Genomic DNA, 18,690 nt, shown 5'->3' on the forward strand with positions numbered 1-18,690 from the left:
TGATGTCACAAGAAGTTACTGTTGCCTTGGCCAACATAATGTCTAGGGCAGGTGATGATGGTGGTTCTGTGGGGATTTGTCCCATGGGAATCAGGCTGTAGATCGTTTTATGCTTAGCCTTGAGACACTTAGAAATGCCCCCATTTTTCTGAAGAACTTTCAGAGAAGTGAACCAGGCCACTTGAATTTGGAATAGAAAAAACCTTGTGCCTATCACTATTATTGGGCTGCAATTTTATATTTACTGGAGAGTGGCATGCCTTCTGAATTCAACCCAGCTGTTGGATTCATGCTAAATTTGGTATTAGTTTTCCTAAGGAAAACTAGTACTTAGGTTACCCTTTCAGTTACCTGGGGCTAAAAATGCTATTCTTTGGTTTTCCTTATACCTCCTTAGTAACTTCTGCATTCCTTAGTTAGCTCTGCGTTTTTTCTTTCTTATTTTTTATTTATTTATTTTTTTTGCGGTACGTGGGCCTCTAACTGTTGTGGCCTCTCCCGTTGCGGAGCACAGGCTCTGGACGCGCAGGCTTAGTGGCCTTGGCTCACGGGCCTAGGCGCCCCGCGGCATGTGGGATCTTCCCAGACCAGGGCACGAACCCGTGTCCCCTGCATCGGCGGGCGGACTCTCAACCACTGCGCCACCAGGGAAGCCCTTTCTTTCTTATTTTAACACTGCTTTAGGTACATAAGCATCTTTTTGCAGCTAAATATTCACCAACAAATGCAAACAGCCATGAAGACCAATGAGCCATCATGGAAAAGAGAGAAGTTCTTATATCCCTTGTGTTACCTGAATTAGTGAGGGAGGGAATAAGAGAATTCTCAGCATAAAAAATAAAGATGATATTAATAATGGCAGCTAACGTTTTCTGAGCTCTCAGTCTATGCCAAGTGCTCTACATGAGTAACTTCATTTGATCTTTACAGTGTAATCCTTGGAGACCCCTACTGAGGAAGGTACTACTAGCACCCCCATTTTATAGATAAGGAAATAAAGGCACAGAGAGTGCAGACCTGCCACCTGCAAGCTGAAATAACTTTGGTGGGGGTCTCATGTTTTATTTATGCAAATTTCCCATTTAGTTTCATACTATATCCATGTTTGTTTTTTATCTGAAAATAACTTCCTCCCTGTATCTTTCAGTAAATTGATGCATTGGGAAGGTAATGCTCTATTTTGCCACCAGCTAGCCCCAGAGAGTTATGCACACAGCTGTTTGAGAAATACAGCCCTAAGAGTTAGCAGTGATTTGGCCAATCAACGAGTAGTTAGCCATAAATTAGAGAGGGCCTGTGGGCCTGGGGATGAAGCCTGGCGCAGAGGCAGGGCCAAGGTGAGGAGGAGAGGGCAGGGGTTGGTGTGCACATGGGGGGTTGGTGCTGGGGCACTTCATTCCAGAGGTCCTAGTTGAGTACTTGTTAGGACATTTGCTCGGAGTGAGAGGAGGATACAAAGGTAGGAAATGTCTTTCACGGTGTTAGTGATCTAGTCTGGGAGGTAAAATATGTATAACAGGCTCATAGCTTTTGCCTCATCACCTCATCACTTAGTACCTGGTTCAGATGTTGAGGATGGTAGGTGCTCAGGGAAGGCAAAGCGTGGTCTTTCTAGAGTGGTTGGGAAGGCTTCATGGAAAAGGTCCCCGAAAGATGGGTCACATTCTGAAGTAAGAGGAGGACCGTGTAGGCTAGTAAGTGATTCTACTTGCCTTGCTTCTTGTTTATTCTCTTTAATATTGATAGGTATATGCCTTTATAGTCTCTCTCAAAATCTTAGTTGTTTTCCCTAAGTTACTCTTTACAGAATTACCCCAAGAGAACAGGACATATATGTATTATTAGACTGTTTTTTTTTTTTGGTCTGAGTCAAGGATTGCCACTTGGTTGGCCATCGCTGGCAGATGGTGTCTTACAAGCCTGTGCATTATCCTTGCAGGAGCTGAATTTTAATGCACGTGGGTGAGGCCCTCACCCTTAGTTTGACACATTCTTTGCCGCTACTCTTGTCTGAACACCTGACCTGACTCAATATTGAGAGCATGTGCTTTTGTAAACACTTCGTTTACAACTCAGGGTATTAGGTTTCATTGAAAAAAGGGAAAGGAACTTTAATAAATAAGTTCTCCTTAAGCGAAATTCCATTTAGAGCTTGAGAACCTTAGTTTAAAACCTAATCTGCCCCTTTTCCAAGTCTCATCTTAAAATTTCTTTTGCCTTTTTACTAAAGGAAGTAACATTTTGTTTTAAGCTACTGTTCCTTCTCTTCCCCTGAATAGTGCCTGGCTGCCTCAGAATGAGGGATTGAGAGAAGCTTGGAATTGCGAGCATTTAATAATTTTTAAAGCCTGGAAAGCCCATTTCTGTTTAATTTATATAACTTTTTCCACTGTATACGAGTAAGGGCCTGGAAGGAAAAAACCAGCCTGAAGAATGCTTTCAATATAAAGTAGTGAGTGAAAACAGAGGTTTAGAAATGGAAGCTGCCTTTAAACATAAAATTTTCAGTTTGTTTCTGCAAATACTTTTATCTTTCTTCTTAGCATTTATTTTGGCCACTTGCTTTTTCTTTTGGTACGCAGGCCTCTCACTGCTGTGGCCTCTCCTGTTGCGGAGCACAGGCTCCGGACGTGCAGGCTCAGCGGCCATGGTTCATGGGCCCAGCCGCTCTGCGGCATGTGGGATCTTCCCGGACGGGGGCACGAATCCGTGTCCCCTGCATCGGCAGGCGGACTCTCAACCACTGCGCCACCAGGGAAGCCCTGGCCACTTGCTGTCTTTTAGGTTACTGTAGTTGATAAAAGACTGACAGAACCTATAATAATTCCTCCTTGCTTTTTGGCTGATAACACTTATTCTACATATAGTTCTGTGGTTTCATAAACTCCAGTGAGCACCTTTGGTTAGAACTGGTGGAGATGCCCAGGAAACTCCCAGCTCACTTTTCAGCTCTGCCTGCCTCTGACTGAAAGACAAGCCACCTTCTTTAGTGTTGGTTTCTTGGTCCCAGCTTCACAAAGATGAAGTGGACATTAGTCAGTATCTGGTGGTTTTGAATGAAAGACGGAGAGTGTGTGAGGTGTTTATAACTTGCATGGTAATTAGGAGAGAACGGTAACTTTGTTTGCTTACTTCTGACCTCGTGGGAAATGGGCTGGTTCTTTCTGAGGTTTCCTGTGGTGAGGATTGGTGCAAGTCGGGCCAAGAAGGTCTAGGGTAAAGAGCAGAAGTCATTGGCTTCCCTCTTCTAGCTGTGGAGCCCATAAGAAATAAGCCAGCAGTGAGGGCATATTAGAAAGGCAAGCAGTGGGACTTCCCTGGTGGTCCAGTGGTTAAGACTCTGCACTTTCACTGCAGAGGGTGTGGGTTTGATCCAAGTTCCACATGCTGGGTGGTGTGGGGAAAAAAAAAAAGAAGAAAAGGAAAACAATAACCAATAAAGTTCATTTCAAAAAAAAAAAAAAAAAGGCAAGCAGTACAAGGGCCAGAGCTCTGGGCTGTCCGCCGTGTCCCTTCATGTATCACCTTCCCTCCGCACAGGCCCTGAGCGACCGCTTCAGCGGTGAGATCCCCGATGACCAGATGGCACACAGCTCCTTCTTTCCAGATGAGTACTTCACCTGCTCTGTCCTGTGCCTCAGCTGCGGGTAAGTCCCCATCTTGGGCAAAGAGACTCAGAATGGTGCTTCGCAGACCTCACTGTGCATGCAGATCATGTGGGGTCTGGTTAAATTAGATTGTGATTTAAGGATGGGGTGGGGGCTGAGATGGGGTACTTCTAGCAAGTTCCCAGGTGATCCTGATGGTCTGGGGACCATACTTTGAGGTTGCAGGGGATCCCAGGACACATGGTTATGAGGAATCCCCTGAAGATTCCAACCTGGTTTAGATATAAAATTGACTGGTTTGGGTAATTTTTACCACAGAAAACTTTAGGTTGCCTATTCTTCTATGTTTCTCTTACCAGAGCTTTCAATGGTAGTAATTCCATCCATTCACCTAATATTTGGTAGCCCGGTGTGTGCAAAGCACTAGGGTAGGTATTATTCCTAGTTGACTGCTTTCACAGTGAGGGCAGATGCTTAGAGCACATTAGAATTATCCAGGGAGCGTTCAAAATTATTGAGGCCTGGGCCTCACCTCCAGGGATTCTCGTTTAACAGATCTGGGGTGGGGCCTCAGCGTTGGTGTATTTAAAAGGCTCCTCAGATGATTCTGATACACAGCTCACTTGAGAACACTGAGTTAGGGCAGTATTCTCAAACTTTAATCCGTGTATGCATCACCTCAGGATTTTGTTAAATGCAGATTCTGGATCAGCTGGTCTGGGTGAGAGTCTGCATTTCCAACAAGCTCCCAGGTGATGCCTGTGCTGCTGGTCCGTGGATCACACTTTGTTACAGGGGGAACAGAGCAGTGATTCTCAGATTTTAGCATGCATCAGAAAAACCTGAAGGACATGTTAAAACAGATCGTTGGGCCTTGCCCCCAGTTTCTGATTCAGTAGGTCTGATGTAGGGCCTGAGAACTTGCACTTCTGATACGTTCCCAGGTGATGCTGATGTTGCTGGATGGGGACCACACTTTGAGGCTCACTGGATTAATTTGAGCCGTTAATGGCTCTTCAATCACAGTCTGGTGACTTGTCTGATGGAGCCCAGGGGATTTAAATGCAGTGTGTCAGGGTCAGATTGCAGACTCTGTCTTGCAGACACTCCCCCAGCTCTCCACTCCCTTCACCACTGCAGTCTTTGCTCTCATCAGGACTTCTGCTCCTGTCCTTCACATTCGTCCATACAGAGGAAACCTGAACCTTTTTTGTTATGAATGGCCTTTTTGCATTGATCCCTGTAGGCCACCTGCTGGGTCTCCACCTTGGCTCTGGGTTTGTAAAAAGGACTTGGCTCTTCGATTATACAGTCTGGGCTACGATTATACAGTCTGGGCTACGGAGAACTGGGCATTGTCTTGGAGAGGAAGGAGGGATGGTAATTGCCAGTGTGACTTGCCTTCCTTTAGCGGGCCCCATGAGCCCAGCAGGAGGCTTAGGATCTGTTAGGTCATCACTTTTCCATGTTAACTGTGCCTCACTAGGGTTTCCAGAACTTTTCCTTCTATCACAGTGAAATTCTAAAGTCCCAGTCCCTGGTTTTGCGTTGTCAGGATAGCAGAGCTCACTGTTCATTTGGAAGGTTTTCTTGTTCAGCTTAAGCCTCCTTTTTATGCACTGCCAAATTTTGAGGGTCGGTTTTTGTTTTACATCTTGGCAGCCTGTTCTGGTTAAACTTCCCATTTCATGCTGTTTGGATTTTTGAGTTCCCTGAGGGCCATTCAGGTTTTATATCTGGTCAAGGTGGTATCTTCTGGCTCCTCCGTTCCTACTGAGGGACCAGGTGGTTTTCCAAGAAGAGATTACTCCTTTGGCCCTTTCTCCTCACACAAGAGTAATAGTTGCTTTACCTGTGTAGTGATGTTGATTGCAAGTATGAGAGAGGCACGTGGGTTTCTGAAAGAAACTGCCCTCTCTCTGCTCAGTATTCAGGGCCTGGTTAATTCTGGAGCTCTGGTTTTGGCCCTGGGTCTGGCTCAGGGTCAGAGATTCTTCAGCGTAAGCGGCGCTGGCTCCTTTTGGCGGCTTCACTGTCAGCTTTTGGGCTTCACTCAGGGCTGGATGTAAGAACAGCATGAATCATGGGAAAGAAGGAGTACCTCATGAAGCCAACAGCCGCTGCAGATACTCTCACCAGTATGACAACCGGGTTTTTACCTGCAAGGTGAGTCCACCCAGCTTCTTCCCTAGCAGCTGGCTTGCCGGCCACACTCTCCTTTTGGGAAGACTGGCTTGGGACCATTCTTTGCTGCATCCCAAAGTATTTGATACTCAAATTGAATATCTCTGGAACTTCTCTCCAGCTCTAACCATAAGAACTCACATGTCTGTTGCTGGGGACTCCTTGGTTTATTTTTTTAAGCTTCAATCCCCCTTATTTTGTTGAGCTTATATATGCAAGGGCCATCTACATTGACTATCATTCTTTTATTTATTTATTTTTTTTTGCCACACCGCGCAGCTTGTGGGATTTTAGTTCCCTGACCAGGGATGGAACCTGGGCCCTTGGCAGTGAGAGTGTGGAGTCCTAACTACTGGACCGCCAGGGAATTCCCATACATTGACTATTCATTCTTAAGAGCAGAAATGCTGTTCAGAAACCCAGTTTTGATGGATTTCTCCTGTCTGTGACAGGGATATAATTTATAGCTCAGTTTTGGGGCCCGGGATGGGTATACATTCAATTCATAATCATTTAGGGCACTGACTTCCTTCCTTTATTTATTTATTTATTTTATTTTATTTTGCGGTACGCGGGCCTCTCACTGTTGTGGCCTCTCCCGTTGTGGAGCACAGGCTCCGGACGCGCAGCCCCAGCGGCCATGGCCCACGGGCCCAGCCGCGGGGCATGTGGGATCTTCCCAGACCAGGGCACGAACCCATGTCGCCTGCATCGGCAGGCGGACTCTCAACCACTGCGCCACCAGGGAAGCCCGAGATTTTTTTTTAAACATCTTTATTGGAGTATAATTGCTTTACAATGGTGTGTTAGCTTCTGCTTTATAACAAAGTGAATCAGCTATACATATACATATGTCCCCATATCTCCTCCCTCTTGTGTCTCCCTCCCCCGCTCCCTATCCCACCCCTCTAGGTGGTCACAAAGCACCAAGCTGATCTCCCTGTGCTATGTGGCTGCTTCCCACTAGCTATCTATTTTACATTTGGTAGTGTATATATGTCCATGCCACTCTCTCACTTTGTCCCAGCTTACCCTTACCACTCCTCGTGTCCTCAAGTCCATTTTCTATGTCTGTGTCTTTATTCCTGTCCTGCCCCCAGGTTCTTCAGAACCATTTCTCTTTTTTCCTTTTTTCCTTTTTTTACATTCCATATATATGTGTTAGCATACGGTATTTGTTTTTCTTTTTCTGACTTAATTCACTCTGTATGATAGACTCTAGGTGCATCCACCTCACTACAGATAACTCAATTTTGTTTCTTTTTATGGCTGAGTAATATTCCATTGTATATATTAGGGCACTGACCTCTTTAGAGAAAGACTTTCTTCTGCTGTGCTACACTCAGGGTCTGTAAACCCTCCGCTGGTCTGGTTTGTGGGCAGTGGGGCTGGACAGGGATGTGGAGAGGCCAGGGGGTCTGGTGGACAGAGTAGAAGCTGGCAGAGTGCTCCATGTTTCAGGCCTGCTACGAGAGAGGCAACGAAGTCAGCGTGGTGCCCAAGACGGCTGCTTCCACTGACTCCCCCTGGATGGGTCTCGCAAAATATGCCTGGTCTGGGTGAGTTTCAGCTACCGGTTGTTTGGTGTGTTTGTCTCTCCAGGCACCTGGTGGGGTTACAGTATCTATTTGCCTTCCTTGTAGGTACGTAATTGAATGTCCCAACTGCGGCGTGGTCTATCGTAGCCGGCAGTACTGGTTTGGAAACCAAGATCCTGTGGATACAGTGGTGCGGACAGAGATTGTGCATGTGTGGCCTGGAGTAAGAGCTGTTTTAAATTTTCCTGTTTTCTCTTGTATTGTCCAGTCCTGTGTGTGGGAAAGCAGAACTTGTTTACACTTAAGGTTAACCATGAATTTCAATATACTGGTGGTTTAGGAAGGTGTGATCTGGAGAGCCTTTCTTGTTCTAGACCCTTAAATTTTTTCCATTTCTTCTTGCATAAATATTAGAAGCACAACTTTATTTATTTATTTATTTAAAAAAACATTTATTTGGCTACACCAAGTCTTAGTTTCATCATGTGGGCTCTTAGTTGCAGCATGTGGGATCTAGTTCTCCGACCAGGGATCGAACCCAGGCCCCCTGTGTTGGGAGTGTGGAGTCCTAACCCCTGGACCACCAGGGAAGTCCCTAGAAGCACAACTTTAAATAAGCTAAAAATTGCTGTATAGTTACATTGCCTTAGCAAATAAAACTTTTTTTCATATTCTCCTCACTCGTTTTCCATGTGTGTGTTTGTATAGATGCAGTTACAGTTTGTGTGCCACTTAACTACTTCTTCTCATACACAGTTTTGCTTCATCTCTACCTGTTTCCACTCTCCACAGTTCTCATCTGTGATTACTGTGTGACAGTCTGTCTAGTACTACAGTGCGATTTCATTCATGCTGTTGATGATTTTTTTTTTATTATCGAAGAAAATGCTATAGTGACCATCTTCATGTAAGAGAGACTTTGTTTTGGAGTATATTCTTCTTGAAGTATATTCTGAGAAGCGGAATTACTATGGATGGACCTTTACTGTTTTTAATTTGACTTTTGAATTCAAGATGTTGGAAAGACAAATCTGTTCATGAGGCAGTGATATGGTGCTTTCATTCTGCATTAAACCACCATTCACACTTGGAATTACCCATCAGTCACAACACATCCAAAACCTTTTTCCTTCACGGAAGAAAGATAAGCGATTTTCTCTAAGGGACTTATTTTACTTGGTGGTGTTCCCCTTGCTGGGTGATTCCGGTCAGCCTAATAGGCCTATCTGCAGATCCACCTCTGAGCTTTCCTGGATCCTGCAGACACCCGAGAACTGAAGACTTCCTTATTGTTTTGTCATCTTCTTTTCAGTTTCCAGCTGCACTGGAATTGGTTACTGCAGTGTGGTCTCATTTCTGCAGGCCGCCCCCTTGACGTGATGGTCCAGGCCATTCTGTCCCAAGGATTTAACATGGTCTTGAACTAGTATAACTTTCTCACTAGACTTCTTTGATCAATACCTTTTGTTTTTGATCTGTGTTCTTTCTTGTAAAAGCTATCATCCTTGTGGTAGTTTATATTCCAAGAAAACAGTAATACCAGTTTATTTTTAGGCTGTATTCCTCATAGTCCTTGGGATTAGGGAATATAGGCTCCTCCCCTTCTCTTTGTTCACTCATTCATCACCATACGTTGTTGAGTACTATGTGCCCAGAACTGAACTAGATACTTACAAAAAAGAAAAAGGATTATTGTTCTCAGTTCAGTCTAATAGGGAGTTGGATGTATAAAGAGACATTGCACTTACATGTGGAAATAGGATTTCTAGAGATGTGCAGATATTAGAGGAACTGAGATGAAGGGTTCCTAACCCAGTCTGGGGTGGGAGGCCTCCTGGAAGAGATGTCCTCTTTTTTTTTAATAATTTATGTTAACCTTTTATTTATTCACTTATTTTGGCTGCGTTGGGTCTTCGTTGCTGTGCTCGGGCTTTCTCTAGTTGCAGCGAGTGGGGGCAACTCTTCTTTGTGGTGCGCGGCTTCTCATTGTGGTGACTTCTCTTCTCGTGGTCTTCAGTAGTTGTAGCACGTGGGCTCAGTAGTTGTGGTGCACAGGCTTAGTTGCTCTGCGGCATGTGGTATCTTCCCGGACCAGGGCTCGAACCCGTGTCCCCTGCATTGGCAGGCGGATTCTTAACCACTGCGCCACCAGGGAAGCCCGAGGTGTCCTCTTTACATAAGTATTTCCTGGGTTGTGTATCTCACTTACAGCAAAGTTCTGAATTGAACAGTTGTACACCAAGTGTTATGGTCACCTTGATGAGAATAATAGCAATGACTCATGGGTGTGATATTGTCTAGAAGCCAGAGGGATTCCTGGCCCATCCCCGTTCTTCTCTGCCAGGGAGTTTGTGGTTCTGAGTTGGCTGTGATGAGTGTATAACTTGTTTGAGACCCCTCTCTCTCTCCTTCTTTTTACTCCCTTTGCTCAGAGCATGATGGGAACCTGCATTTTCATTTCAGACTGATGGATTTCTGAAGGACAACAACAATGCTGCCCAGCGCCTCTTGGATGGGATGAACTTCATGGCTCAGTCGGTGTCTGAGCTTAGCCTTGGGCCCACCAAGGCTGTGACGTCCTGGCTGACAGACCAGATCGCCCCTGCCTACTGGAGGCCCAACTCCCAGATCCTGGTATGGTGTGGCAGGATGCCCTGCATCCCTGGCACGGCCCATTCTGCTTGTGCCGCTTTGCCCTGTCCTAAGCTTGCTCTGTGAGGGAGGCTCTGAATTTCTCTCTCAGATTAGCTCTCAGAGTGTTGGAAAGGGTGGGGTATGTTGAGGCATCCAGTGTCCTCTTTGCCCACTGATTTCCCTTTGTTATTTTGCAAGTATTTTCCTTGCGGTGGATTTTAGTTTCTTTCCCTGCAAGGGCCAGTTATTATTGGTCAGATGTCTGAGATCATACATATAGAATCTGGAGGAAAAGGGGCCATTAGAGGTCATTTAGGGTCATCCTCAGCTTGAGACATAAACCTCATGGCACCTACAGAAAGGGAGCACCCAGCTTTGGCCCAAGCACTTGTGATGAGGAAACCCGTTCCTCATCAGCTTCCCAGAGGCTCTTTTGAGAAGCCGTGAAAGCAGTGAATCCTCATTGCTCTCTTAGCTGGAATTGGTGTAGTCCCTTCTGGAACCCTGTGACTCAGCCAGATGGATTTGGCACCTTTCCAGGCACTTCTTGGAAGAAAATGTTAATCACAGCTGTGCTTCAGTAGTGGGTATTTTCATGTGGCTGGAGATCTTAGGTCCCATCCTTTGGGATCATCGGGGTCCTGCCATTCCCAGATGGTCCTGGGCATCTCCCCCGGGTTGACTTTCTCAGCTGGGCAGACATGAATGTTACCTGCCTCTCTGTTTTGGGCTTGGAACAGAGCTGCAACAAGTGCGCTACATCCTTTAAAGATAACGACACCAAGCATCACTGCCGGGCCTGTGGGGAGGGCTTCTGTGACAGCTGTTCATCCAAGACCCGGCCAGTGCCGGAGCGGGGCTGGGGCCCTGCGCCCGTGCGGGTGTGTGACAACTGCTATGAAGCCAGGAATTCCCAGTTAGGTAACGTGGGGCCCGGGAACTGCATGGGTGGAGGGGGAACCTCTCTCCTTGGCACTGGGTGTTGGGAACGGGACTCCCACCTGCCTGACCCTGTTCCTCACCACGTCTCTCTTCTGAGAGTAGTTGCTCCCCGGTCTTGCCCAGTCATCCTCTAAGCTCTTTGTTAACAGGGTCCTGGGGTGCTATTCCTTGTGGGGCGGAGGGGAGGGGGCGTGTTAAACCTGTCCTGTGTTTACCACAGGCTTTAGACTGAGTCTTATCTCTGGAGGAGGTTCTAGGTCATGCTCCTTGAACCCTTCTGGCTCACTGTAAGGGAAGGTTATAAAATAGCCCCAGAGGATTGAGGTAAAGGACTAACAGATCTCACCGGCTGCAGTGTTGGTGCCCATAGCCCAGACCCTTGCCATCCTTGCAGGACAGCACAGTGGTACCCTGGGAGAAGCATCCAGAATGCTCTGCTGTTGCCCCTGAGTTTTGCATTTGGGAAATGACTGAGAGATCACAGCTTTTCCTTCATCATTGTCTGCAGATGTTACTGAGGCACAGGCGGACGATGAAGGCGGGACGCTGATTGCTCGGAAGGTGGGCGAGGCCGTGCAGAACACTTTGGGAGCTGTGGTGACAGCCATTGACATACCACTAGGTGCGCCTGGCAGTGCCTCTCTTGGGTGCAGTGTATGTGGGATGAAGGCTTTCATAGTGCCTTGGGCTGTTGTTCTGTCAAAGTCTTACTGACCTAGATTGAGTTGGGCAGCAAGGAAGTGACTGAAAATTTACATTTGCTTCTGCTGAATACCTTGGTGGTTTCATGTTTATTCCTAGAGGCCATCCTCTTATATCATTTATTGCTGCATAACAAACTACCTGAAAATGTAAAGGCTTAAAACAACCCGCATTTTATCATGTCTCACAGGAAGGGCAATTATTTTGCTCCAAGTGGCATTGACTGGAATTACTGCTGGGTTTTCCAGTTTGGTAGCTGGACTGGTCTCGAGGGGCCAAGCCAACCTCACTTACATGCTGGGTTGCCTGGCAGGGATGCCTCGAAGGCTGGGCTCAGGAGAACTCCCCCCGCCATTCCCCATATTCTCCAGGCCTCTCCACGTGGTTTCTCCAGTGGTAGTGGGCTTCTTACATGGTGGCTCAGGACTCTGAGACAGGCCTGGGCCTAGAAACTGGCTCTTCTGCTACAGTCTGCTGTAGTCACAGAGCCTGCCTAGATTCGAGGGAGGGGTCAGGTTATCAAAGAATTTGTGGCTGTCTTTAATCCGCCACACCAGCCAAACTGTTATTCCTTTAAGATTTAAGACAGCCACTCACCTCTGAATGTGAGGGGTGCTTATAACCAGGATGGGAAGAGGGAGAGGAAGGGAAGCCCCGCCAGCGTGTGGAGGGCTTAGGCAGGGCTGGCCGGGCCTAGGGTATTTAAGCCCATTGTAGGGGAGAGACCAAGGGTTCCTGGGTGGGTGTGATGGAAATTGCTTGGATCAGATTTAATCACCGTGGCTCACAGAATGAGCTGATGATGAGTTTTTGACTTAAGGGTGTGGGAATAGATGGATTTGTCGAGGCTTGATGCTCAGGTTGCATCTGCTCTCAGGGGTAACCGGGAGAGGCAGGGGCTGCCCTTGGCACAAAGCCTGCCAACTGTGCTCACAGTGCTCACCTGCTGAGCACTCACTGGCCATTGGGTCCCAGTGCATCAGACACATTATTTCTTGTAATCCTGTAACCACTTTTGAAGGTGTGTTGTTAAAGAGGAGTAAACGAAGGCCCTGAGAATTTAAGGAACTTCTTAATCCCGCAGCTACCAACTGACTTAGGCTCAGTGGAACTGGGGTGAAGGTATGTCCTGACTCCAAAGCCCAAACTTCTTTATTGCTACTCCATTGGCTCTTAATTCAGCCCCACTTTAGGCTCACTTGGAGAGCTTAGTAGATACACAAATGTCAGTGCCTAGGTCCCAGCCCCAGAGATCCTGACCTGGGTGGTAGGCGGTGAAGGAGACCTGGGTGGAAGCGGGGTGATCTGTGTGTAGTCAGACTGAGAGCCAGTGAAGTGTCTGCGGATGGCTTCTTGCCTCGTGGAACTCGGGGTGATGGGTCCCACGTGTGCCGCCTGCCATGGTTCCTTCCGTGCTGCAGGTCTGGTGAAGGATGCGGCCAGGCCGGCGTACTGGGTACCAGACCATGAGATCCTGCACTGCCATAACTGCCGGAAGGAGTTCAGCGTCAAGCTTTCCAAGCACCACTGCCGGGCCTGCGGACAGGGCTTCTGTGACGAGTGTTCCCATGACCGACGGGCTGTCCCCTCTCGAGGCTGGGACCATCCTGTCCGAGTCTGCTTTAACTGCAATAAAAAGCCTGGTGACCTTTAACCCCAGCTCCCTCTCCGAGTCCTTCACAATTCCTTAGGTTCTCAGGGTTAGAAATGAAATCTCGCTGAGGTAGGCCCTCCTCCTGGTCACCTGTTGGGGTATGTGTCCTCTCTGCTCATCCTGAGGCCACTTTCCCACGGTGGGGGGTAGGACAGATGGCGAGCCAGGGTGAGCCTGGTGGTGGGCCTGAAGGCACGAACCCCTCAGGGCAGGGGACCGAGCAGCTTACAGCAAAGGGGAACGAATTGCATTTTATTTCAGTTAAAAATTATACATATAACACACACACACACACACACACACACACACACACACACACACACCTGTATATACATATGAAAGGAACATGGAGTGTATTCAGGCTGCTGCTGGCTGTGAAGACCTGCACAGTCTGTCCCCAGCACAGAATCAGGTGGCAGTGGCAGCAGGTCTTCCCCACAAAACCGAGCCATGTCCAAGGCCACTGCGTTGCTAGTCACCTTTTGCTGCTTCTTTCCGAGCCTTCGAAGCCTTCATGCCCCTCAGCTGCTGGGGCAAGTGAGCTTCCCAGGTACTTCTCTCTTGGGATAGCCTGTGGAGGATCTCCCTGGGCCCTCCAGAGTCGGATCCCAATTCCTTGCCTAGGCCTGTTGTGGTCAGAGACCACCCAGCTTAGCATGCAGGTCATGGATGGGTGGCAGGTGGGGGGTACGGTCCTCAGACCTCAGAAGTCCAAGTGCAGGTGACGCGATGGCCCTCATACAGGGGGAACACGGAAGGAGATGGGCCTTCCCCAGCAGTGTTTCCTGCTTGTTGATGCTTCCGTCTATGCGAGCACTTGGCTTTCCCTGCCCAGAAATAGAGCACCCGCTTCCCTCCCCTACCAGCCCCCTTGAGCCCACCATCTACTGAGTGTTGCACTAGGGTTTTTGCTTGTTTTGAAGCATCTTAATTCTTTATTCCCAGACACACGACCCCTCTAGCTATTGGAGGGGTGATCGTGAGAAATCTTCCAGGGAAACAGGGCACAGAATGGACTGTTGTTAGTGGGTTTTTTTTTTTAAGTATATATAAATATTTCAACAGACCACTAAGAAAAAATTCTCTCTCCGGTCCTGGCAAGAGAAATCAGATGAACTTTGTTTCTCAAGAGCTGGGACATCCATTTCTATCATGACTGGAAAGAGACTGTTGTGCTGAAATGCTGTCATCATGGTGGATTTTATCGTCAGTGGCCAAAAATGAAGAATTAAAATTGACACAGTTCTTGACTGAACTGGTGGGTGGGCCGAGCTTCAGGGAGGTGCGTGGCGGTCATTCTCGGCGTGAGTGTTACTGTAACGTGAGCCCTGGAATGTGTTGGTCCCTCTCAGACCTGCTTCCTTACTGCCTCCTATGGCCTATGACCGAGGCCCTGCTCTAGTACTGTGTATTATTAAATTCGCCGTTATAAAGGAATCTTCCTGCGGAATATGGACTGTGCTGCTTCTTTCCTTTAACTTCATCAGTGTATCTTGCTACCTCTTTCTAGTTAAGAAGGTAGCTGGTGGCTTTTAGAGCAGAAGCCAAGTGAGAGGTATATTTTACTTGTAAATACCTCAGTTTATTCCCGGCGAATCCTCTATCATCACAGAAGAGAGTAGGTGTTACTAGTGACCTATGGAAACCCTGGGAAAAGACTGTTTTCTCCCTCTGTACCTGTTGCTCTTTGTTCCTCTGCCCTGCCTTGCTTTGTCTGTTCAGCTCCTGTTGAACAACCGCTATCCACTGTCTCCTGTTCTGTCACTTAGGGGCGCCCCTGAGCGTGGGAGGATGCTGGACCACACAGGGAGGATGCATAAGTCTTCCGAACTCTCTTCCTTACGCTAGTCAGACCAGTAGAGGAAAAGAAGGTAACCCGGTGTCAAAATAACCAAAGGTTCTCTTTTCTTGCCCTACATACCCAGGGTTCATCTTTTTCTTTTCTTTTTTTAAAAAATTAATTTTTTTTGCGGTACGCGGGCTTCTCACTGTTGTGGCCTCTCCCGTTGCGGAGCACAGGCTCCGGATGTGCAGGCTCAGCGGCCATGGCTCACGGGCCCAGCCGCTCCGCGGCATGTGGGATCTTCCCGGACCAGGGCACGAACCCGCGTCCCCTGCACCGGCAGGCGGACACAACCACTGCGCCACCAGGGAAGCCCCAAAATTAATTTATTTTTGGCTGCATTGGGTCTTTGTTGCTGCGCCCGGGCTTTCTCTACTTGCGGCGAGCGGGGGCTACTCTTTGTTGCAGTGCACTGGCTCTAGGCACGTGGGCTTCAGTAGTTGTGGCACACGGGCTCAGTGGCTGTGGCTCATGGGCTCTAGAGTACAGGCTCAGTAGTTGTGTCACATGGGTTTAGTTGCTCTGCAGCATGTGGGATCTTCCCAGGCCAAGGCTTGAACCCATGTCCCCTGCACTGGCAAGTGGATTCTTAACCACTGCGCCACCAGGGAAGTCCCAGAAAATTATCTTAAGGAGGTCTTAAACTTCCAGAGGAAAAGTAAAAATTCCATTCCCTCCAACACATGGGGCCTAATAGATTTCTTGAGCAGGAGACCCCGTTGGCTCTGCTACTTATTAGCAGGAGACCTTGGACAAATTGCTTTATTCTCAGCTTTTTCTTTGGTATATAGGAGTGACCTTCACGTGCTTCGTAGGGTTCTAAGAATTAAAAGGGAATAATGCTGGCAAAAATTGTTCATTCAACATACTAAGTGTCTAGATGTGGTAAGTGCTGGGGAAACTAAGCTTCCACGAGGTTTCTGTGAAGCTGAGACTCAACAGATGAAAGGAGTGGAGGACAGCTTGAGCAGAGGCCCAGATGACGGAGGGACTTGTAACATGTGTCCTGAGAGCGCCAGGTGGGAAGTGGAGAAGGGGCAACAGGGTGAGGCACATGTGATCAAATCTCAAGATGCCGCACATTTTATTGCGAGGTACAAGAAGGCGTTGAGTGCAGGGATCTCTGGGAAGGTCATTCCCGTGGCAGTGCCCATGTGGTGGGTGGCCTGGAGAGGCAGACTTAAAGGAGTGGGCCCAGGGAACTCCCTGGAGGTCCAGTGGTTAGGACTCTGTGATTTCACTGCCAACGGCCCAGGTTCAATCCCTGGTCGGGGAACTAAGATCCCACAAGCAGCGTGGCGTGGCCAAAGAAAATAAATAAAAATGAAAGGAAAGGCTTTTACTAACATACATGAATGGAGAAATGGAAGAAGAAACTGAGTTTAGCCTGCAGTTGTTTTCAGAGGTGGTAACATGGAAGATTTAGACCAGGGCAGATCGAGGGCTGACAGGTAAGTGGGGCTTACTTGGTCTCTGGGTGCCCTTGTTGGGGGACACCAAGTGTTGACCTGTGGACGTTTCTGGTAACCAGTTTGTGCCACTGTTCTCATCTGTTTAGAAGGCTACAGCAAGCAAAGAGCAAAGGGTTTACTGGAGCTCAGTGCTGCTGCCACCACCCCCTGCTCATTCGCTACCTTTCACTGTCACCTGGGGAATGGGGCAAAATGCCCTAACAGACCTGCAAGTGAAAAATGCTTCCAGACTGGGCAACATACTAATCTCTGGGACACTAAGAAGCAAACATACCAAAATGCTGAATCAGCTTCTCTGCTGAGTTTAACCACTTCTCATATACTCTAGACCAGGGGTCCCCAACCCCTGGGCCGCAGACCCGTATTGGGTGGTGGCCTGCTAGGAACTGGGCCGCACAGCGGGAGGTGAGCTGTGGGCAAGCGAAGCTTCATCTGCCGTTGTTCCCCCGCCCCGCCCCCTACCCTGGTCCGTGGAAAAACTGTCTTCTGCAAAACCGGTCCCTGGTGCCAAAAAGGTTGGGGACCGTTGCTCTAGACCAAATGTTAGGTGCAGTGACTGCTCACTAAAGATAAAGAACAGATTTTGAAGATGTCCCCCACCTCCTTTTCTTAAAAGCCCAAGGGAAACATAAAACTAATTCTTTGACAACTGTATTTGCCTAGCAAGAAATTTGGGCTATGGCACAGCTGATGAGTTAGGGAGGTATATAGGGATAGAGCCCCACATGTCAGAACTCACCAGGTATTCTGAGTGGTCAGTCGTCTCCACTGTCTGTGAGATCAAAGTTGGACTGAATAGCCACAGCTCCATTGAAATAGTACAGAATAGTGGCAAAGGCTCTTCACCAGAGGTGCAATGCCAGTGACTGTAAAGAGCAGATCATGTAATGAACAAACTAGTATGTTGTGAGAACTTTTAACTTTGGGGGCAAAAGTATGAGTGATATTAGGGTCATGGCTCAGCACTTATGCTTTTTTGTGCTCTTGGGGAGGGGCATGTCACCAAAATTAATCCAAAAGACCCTGCTGTGACTGCGGTCACCAGGACCCTTCAATCATATAGCTATTTCCTGGGACCTATGTGCAGGTCGGTATGCCAAGGCTGTAAAGATACAGGGGTGATGTCTCAAAAATTAAACACCTAAGAAATTTGGTAACTGGCAAGCTTCTTAGTCTTTGGTGAGTGCCAGAAAAGTTCATTTACTTAGCAATTAAATATGAAATGTTAGCACTGCATGTTTACACTCGCACCAAGCCACTCTGTGATTTCTCCTCAGCACTAGCTGTGTGTGATACACAAGTACTGTCAGCAAACAGAGGAGTGTGGAAAGTGGAGAACGTGATCTCTTCTGGTTCCAAGTCCCAGCTCTCCACTTAACAGGTCTGCGTGGAGGCACGTCATTCAATTTCTCTGTGCCCAGAAAATGATGCTAATAATTTTTATGTTATTACTACTGTCCTACCTCCTTCATACGTTGTTTTAAGGATCAAGTCAGCTAAGGTGGAGGAAAGTTATTTATAAAACCTAAGGCACTAAGAGTATTGTTGTCACATACTGCTCATCTACCAGATGACCAGTCTGATTCTCTCATGTTTTTTGGATTGCGCTCTTTGTACCTAGTAGGGTTCTGGCAGGACACAGATGCGTAACACTCAAGGGGGTAACTGAAGAGAGTTCAACTGGTGAAGCACCCTGGGCTAGCAACAGTGAGATGCAATTATCAGCTGTAGGTCTGAAGGGACAAATGGAGAGAAGTTACTGGAATCCAGAGAGCTGTGTTCCAGCAGAAGCTGTAGACTTGGGTAGAGGAACACAACCACAGCCCATCACACCCCAGCAGAAGGGGAGTCAGGGAACTAACAATCCCTCAGTCTTCTGCCTTCTGCTATCCTGCTGCTACGTCCCATAGGCTGAACCCACCCTGGGCCAGGGAGCCTGCTGAGGTAGTCCATAGCTTCTTGGGGCACAGGAGCAAGTGGAAGCTTTCCAGCAGAGCCATTAAAACTGGTCTCAGTTTCTTCCTCACACTGGGTTTGAGCAGATGTTGGTTTGATGCTACAGCAGCCAAGCATCACGATCTTCTAAACCATTAACAGAAGCAACAGGCCATGT

At 47.8% G+C, this 18,690-nt stretch overlaps 1 protein-coding gene across 2 annotated transcripts in view; it reads left to right on the forward strand.

Moving 5' to 3' along the window:
• Positions 1-13,267, forward strand: part of ZFYVE1 (zinc finger FYVE-type containing 1) — a 47,378-nt gene extending 34,111 nt beyond the window's left edge. Inside the window, exons 5-12 of one of the 2 annotated variants that reach the window (XM_065871554.1) lie at positions 3,541-3,647; positions 5,666-5,774; positions 7,254-7,351; positions 7,436-7,553; positions 9,794-9,964; positions 10,705-10,885; positions 11,415-11,528; positions 13,030-13,267. In XM_065871554.1, the coding sequence (XP_065727626.1) occupies positions 3,541-3,647; positions 5,666-5,774; positions 7,254-7,351; positions 7,436-7,553; positions 9,794-9,964; positions 10,705-10,885; positions 11,415-11,528; positions 13,030-13,262 (1,131 nt within the window). In that variant the 3' untranslated portion in view covers positions 13,263-13,267. The remainder of the gene's footprint in view (positions 1-3,540; positions 3,648-5,665; positions 5,775-7,253; positions 7,352-7,435; positions 7,554-9,793; positions 9,965-10,704; positions 10,886-11,414; positions 11,529-13,029) is intronic. The other variant, XM_065871555.1, reaches the window with a different exon arrangement.
• The last annotated feature ends 5,423 nt before the right edge of the window (positions 13,268-18,690 follow it).

This window comes from Phocoena phocoena, chromosome 2, assembly GCF_963924675.1.
Source record: "Phocoena phocoena chromosome 2, mPhoPho1.1, whole genome shotgun sequence".
In the NCBI taxonomy this organism is placed as follows: Eukaryota; Metazoa; Chordata; class Mammalia; order Artiodactyla; family Phocoenidae; genus Phocoena; species Phocoena phocoena.